This window comes from Syngnathoides biaculeatus, chromosome 7 (assembly GCF_019802595.1).
Source record: "Syngnathoides biaculeatus isolate LvHL_M chromosome 7, ASM1980259v1, whole genome shotgun sequence".
NCBI lineage: Eukaryota > Metazoa > Chordata > Actinopteri > Syngnathiformes > Syngnathidae > Syngnathoides > Syngnathoides biaculeatus.
In genome coordinates, this window is record NC_084646.1 from 5,794,682 (window position 1) to 5,800,681 (window position 6,000).

The 6,000-nt window shown below is 45.1% G+C and overlaps 1 protein-coding gene across 1 annotated transcript in view; it reads left to right on the forward strand.

Annotated features, from left to right (window-relative positions):
- Positions 1–3,029, forward strand: part of impact (impact RWD domain protein) — a 31,569-nt gene extending 28,540 nt beyond the window's left edge. Inside the window, exon 11 of the mRNA XM_061825782.1 lies at positions 2,588–3,029. Coding sequence (XP_061681766.1) covers positions 2,588–2,647 — 60 coding nt within the window. The 3' untranslated portion in view covers positions 2,648–3,029. The remainder of the gene's footprint in view (positions 1–2,587) is intronic.
- Positions 3,030–6,000: the final 2,971 nt, after the last annotated feature.

Here is a 6,000-nt window from a genome sequence, read left to right on the forward strand (position 1 = left end):
ACCAGTTTCAGTTCACCTTTGGATTTTTAAACGTTTAAAAATATCAAACGTAAATATAAGAATAAAGGGGGCGGCACAGTGGATCAGCTGGAAAAGCGTTGGCCTCACAGTTCTGAGGTCCCGGGTTCAATCCCGGCCCCGCCTGTGTAGAGTTTGCAGGTTCTCCTCGTGCCTGCGTGGGTTTTCTCCGGCCACTCCGGTTTCGTCCCACATCCCCAAAACATGCAACATTAATTGGACACCCTAAATTGCCCATAGGTGTGCTTGTGAGTGCGGCCGTTTGTCTCCGTGTGCCCAGCGATTGGCTGGCGACCCTGCCTCCTGCCAGTTGACGGCTGGGATAGGCTCCAGCACTTCCCCGCGACCCTCGTGAGGATAAGCGACAAAGAAAATGGATGCGGGGAAGCAAATTTCGGGAGTCACACTCGCACGTCCCCGAAACAAAGCGCAAACCTCAAGTGCTGTGCCATTCATCCGTCTCGTCGGGACACGTCGTTTAAATGAGGTTGCAGTTACAAAAGATGCAAAGTCCCATTTTCTGGAGAAATAAAAGGAAACGTCAGTCCGTGGAATATTTTCAATTACAAAGTAAGGCGAGAAGGTATCCAGGCCGGCGCCGGAAACAAAAAAAGTGGAATCGGGGGAGAATAATGGAGCCGCCATCCCGTCCACTCGAATGCTTTTGACCTCGTTTCAGGCGTTCACACCTCGCTGAGCTCCAGACCCAATTTCTGCTAAATCAGCAAGTCAAGAGGCAAAACACTTTACTTTCTTCGGGGTTTTACTAGTGCGCTCGCAGACGACGACGTCAGATGCGCCTGCGCGGGATTCGCGGCGGTCACAACCTTAAAATATTTTTAACTGTAATTACGCCATAATAACTACGTTGTCGTCAGTTAGCGACACGCGCGCATGACGCGTTTCGACCGATCGCACCCGAAGCCAGAAATCAGAAAGTTTGCCTGCGTGAGTTTTGCGGCTAAGAAAATGGATGGATGGTTGTGTAAAGAAATTTTAAAAAAGTTTAAAAATACACTTTTTTTTTTTTTTTCAAAAAGAGCCCATTTTCAGAGTTGAAAAAAAAACAAACAAACAAAAAAAAACCCACAACCTAGGAGTATGAACCCGCACTCTGAGGATGAGCGGCAAAGAAAATGGATGAATGGATGTGTAAAGAAATTTTAAAAAAAGTTTAAAAGTACACTTTTTTTTTTTTTTTCAAAAAGAGCCCATTTTCAGAGTTGAAAAAAAAAACAAACAAACAAAAAAAACCCCACAACCTAGGAGTATGAACCCGCACTCTGAGGATGAGCGGCAAAGAAAATGGATGAATGGATGTGTAAAGAAATTTTAAAAAAGTTTAAAAGTACACTTTTTTTTTCAAAAGAGCCCATTTTTGTAGTTGAAAAAAGGAACCCCCCCCAAAAAACAACAAAAAACAAACAAACAAAAAAACAACAACCAAGGAGTAGGAATCTGCCTTGTGAGGATGAGCGGGAAAGAAAATAGATGAATGGATGTGTAAAGAATTTTTAAAAAGTTTAAAAGACACTTTTTTTCCAAAAAGAGCCCATTTTCAGAGTTCATAAAAGGAACCCCCCCCCAAAAAAAACCTACACAAAAAAACAAACAAAAAAAAACACAACCTAGGAGTAGGAATCTGCCTCGTGAGGATGAGCGGCAAAGAAAATGAATGGATGGTAATAACTTCATGGTGTAGAATATAAAGAATTAATTTGTGCGCCACGAATCATTCATAGCAGCTCGTGCTGTTGCGTGATTTGACCACAAGGGTGGAGTATTTCACAAGTACTGCAAGTGACTCAGTAAGCTGCAGTAGTATCGTTTTAAAGAATGTATGATTGTACATATTGCAAAATTGTCGGCGTCTGGCTATGTACACTCTCCTCGGGCGTAGCTAGGTGTTATGCTATTGTTTATTAGTAATTGAATAATCATTTTTGGGTCAATGAAGAAAAATTTCCCGCGGCACAGCTGATTATCTCGGAATCGCCGAGCTAAACGATCGACGCGAAACAAAACGCGACGTTTGGCAGAGCCACGCGGGACGGACAAAATGGGCACTTTTATTCCGTTTTGTACAATCCCAGAAAAAGGCACCTGCCGTCGATCAATTGTCCATCCGCGCGACGAGCGGCGTATCGATTTGAACGGTCGCCCCATCCGAGATGGAAGGCGCGCTCGCGGGGCGAAGGTCAAACGAGCTCGCTTTGCGAGAACCTCGCCGATGATATCTCTTCTTCGCCCGCCGGCTGATATCGTCCACCCGACGGGGGGGTTCAAAGTTCACCCGGGGAGACCAGCCGAGAGGCGCTTTTGTGCCGCCGCCGCGCGTTGGAGAAGAAGCGACCTCGGCCAATCAGGGGGCCGCAATTAAAATATTTCCCCGAGACGGCGGCGCAGCGGGCGGCAAAAAAAAAAAAAAAAACAGAGCCAAGTGTCTGTCAAAAAACTCTCAGCCGCTATACGAAGGCGCCACTCCAAAGATGAAGAATAAAAAAGATGAGCGGAGCACTAATATCATAATCATAAATCTCTAATCCATTTTTTTGTTGTTGTTTCGCAGGATGATGTCGCCAAATCGGCGGGGAAAGCAAAACGGTTAAAAGGCAAGAAGACGAAATGAAAGAAAAAGAAAAAGAGCTCCGTCGTTTCCATTTGAACAGACGGTTTTTGATTATGAATAAATGTAGGTGTGGATGAAATTTATGCAGTCATAATTAAGAGATTAAAGTCTTATATTTCATCAAGAAATTGTTTTGGGGTTTTTTTGCTCACCAAAATGCCCCAAAAAAAAATTTACAAAAAAAAAAAATCATTTTACTTATCCTGCGACCCTTTTGAGGATAAGCAGTGAAAAAAAGTAATGGATGGATGGATGATTTTATTTATTTATTCAAATTGGTTTAGTAAAGTTATGAAAATTAAGCATTTTTTTTTAATGGTGAAAGCTTAATTTTTCAATAGGAAAAGGCATTTTTGGAGCGTTAATTATTATATAATTGTATAATTTTTTTACAATTTTGTTGTAATTTTATATTTCTAAAATTTTGTGATGTTAAATACATTTTTTTTCTTGTGAATCATGATCAATCGTCACCAAAATAAGATGTTTTTTTTTTTTTATCCAAGTGTCAATATTTTTTGATATATTAAAGGTCTACACACCCCTGTTGACATAGCACGTATATTGATATTAGAAAACGTGAGCAGGATAAATCATTTCAAAACTTTCCTCACCAATAATGTCACCAATAACTTGTGCAACGCAAATGGAAACAAATACTTTTCAGGAAAGTGACGGTAAACTGAGATGGGGTTGCACAAGTGTGCACACCCTCTGTGTTGAAAATTAACCTATCATAAAACCATAACATATTTTGCACATGTATATATATACATATACATATATGTGTGTGTGTGTATAACATTCAAGACATACTTAAAAGCCACTACTTGCCAGGAATTTCCGCTGATCCTTAAAGGTATACTGACATCCCGATATACAAAATAAAAATAAAATAAATATTATGAAAGCTATATATAAATATATATAATATTATTCACTTCAATGTTCATACAGGGGGAAAAAAATGAGCGGAGAGCGTGTCATGCGCAAAGTTTCACTCGGCATCCCAGTGGCAGCCACATTGCCTGTGATGTCATCAGCAGACGTCACACTTGTACAGTCGCCATTGAGAAGACGCTGTGCCACCTGCTATTGGAGAGGAACAGCAGAGATTTTCATATTTTTCCCACCCCCCCTTATGACATGGAAGCTCTATGACATCTCACAATTGAGTGAAGTGACCGGGGCATCGTTTCCAGCCATATTTAGATGATATGCGGATCACTTTTAACTAGCAACAGACTCCCCGACAGTACGTAGCGCACTCAAGAGGACCCATTCCAAAGTAACTGCTTCAGGGGTGCCCTGAGACCGGTGTCCGGTTGGGGGGGGGGGGGGGACTCCTTTCTCCTCCAGCACGCAGCCAAACCACCTCCCCGCCTGATCCACCTCCGTGGCCGCGCACATCGACACATTTAGCATGACGTGGATCTTTTGTTACGTTCTGAGAGAAGAATTACGTCGCCCCCCCCCCCACCCCGACTGTTATTTTTTTAAATAGCGTTACCTGTCATTTGGAACCCACGAAGCTCTCATCCTTTGCACCCGTGCAATCCATTTTTCACAACGAACCGGGTCTCTTGGAAACGTATGAAGAGTGAATCCGTCCTCCCGAGCGTTCCAGCAAAATCCAGCAATACGACGAGCCGCCATTTTGGCTAAAACGCGGGGAGAAACAGCTACTTTCCCGCCGGAAAAACTGCTATAAACACACCAACCCGCCTGAGTGGGCGTCTGTAAAAAAAAACATCACTTCCTGCTTCTTCTTCAAAACAAAAGTTCAAGATGATTTTCATGGCGGGAGTTACACAAGGCCACGTACATCAAAAATCATGACGGATTGGTCGATTCCGGCTGCTTTTTAAAAAAAAATTAAAAACATACTAAAAATCATGCTTTACATGTCAGTAGAACTTTAAATGTTGCGCTCGGGCTTTTGCCCCCGCCACCCCCGCCCACCCTTTCCATTTTTTGCTGTTTGAACAATTGTGCGTAGACTCTTCAGATCATATTTGTAGGCGTCAACACGGGGCTCCCCCCCCCCCTTCTCCATCCGTTCCCGATCCCAAACGAGATGCGCCGAAATTCATTCCGTCTCGCCGATTGACAGAAGTTTGCCGTCGTCGGCGGATCTGCCTGTCAACGGCGCGTGTTTTGCATGCGGCGCGGCATCTCGGGGGGGGGGGGGGCGGGGGGGGACATCACCTCTGTTTGTCTCTTCATCACTGGCAGAACGAGAGACATAATCTCCATTTAAGAAAAACCAAAAACGCTCGCTTGTTGGCTTTCGGCAGACGCCGACTCTCTGCTATAAATAACGGCGGGTTCATCCGCCGAGCTCTCGGCATACATCCGGCCTCAAGAGTCCCTTTTTGCCTTTTTCTTTTTTTACGTCGATTTCATTCAGCGTTTAGACTTCTTGCTCGGAAAGGATAAAGAAAAACGAAAACCCTTCGTTGGTCTGGACGCGCAAAGTTCGCGTGGGAATAATTACGGGGAAGCGAGAGGACGACCCCCCCCCCCCCCCCGCCAAGCTTATCATTATCGTCATCGTCAGCCCAGATTTTCTCCCCCCCCCCCCCCCCGAGCTTGCGAAGAATCAAGACGGGTTCTGACGAGACCATGCAAAAGTCTTAGTGGGTCGCCGTGGCTAAACTGTGGGATGTCAAACGCATCCTCGTCACGGTTGGTAGTTGAATTCAGGTCTGTGCTCAATTTATTTGGAAATCGAACCCAGTATTGAGGAAGAAGAACACTGTACAACTTGAGATATGGGCGGCACGGTGGGGTGCCCAGACTTTTTTACCCCGAGATCTACTTTTCACGCGGCACGGTGGTTCAGCTGGTAAAGCGCTGGCCTCACAGTTCTGTGGTGCCAGGTTCAATCCCGGACCCGCCTGTGTGGAGTTCACATGTTCTCCCCGTGCCTTTGCGGGTTTTCTCCGGGCACTCCGGTTTCCTCCCACATCCCAAAAACATGCCACATTAATTGGACACTCTAAATTGCCCCTAGGTGTGATTGTGAGCGCGGCTGTTTATCTCGCTGTGCCCTGCGATTGGCTGGCGACCAGTTCAGGGTGTGCCCCGCCTCCTGACCCTTGACAGGTGGGATAGGCTCCAGCACTCCCGGCGCCACTCGTGAGGATAAGCCGCAAAAGAAAATGGATGGATGGAACTTGAGACATGAGTACAAGTGACTGATTTCCATCCATCCATTTACTTAGCCGCTTATCCTCACCAGGGTCGCAGGAGTGCTGCAGCTGTCAACGGCAGGAGGCGGGGTACACCTTGAACTGGCACTGGATTATTTTGGAAGAGGAGAAATGCTCGCTAACAAATTTGTGAACAAT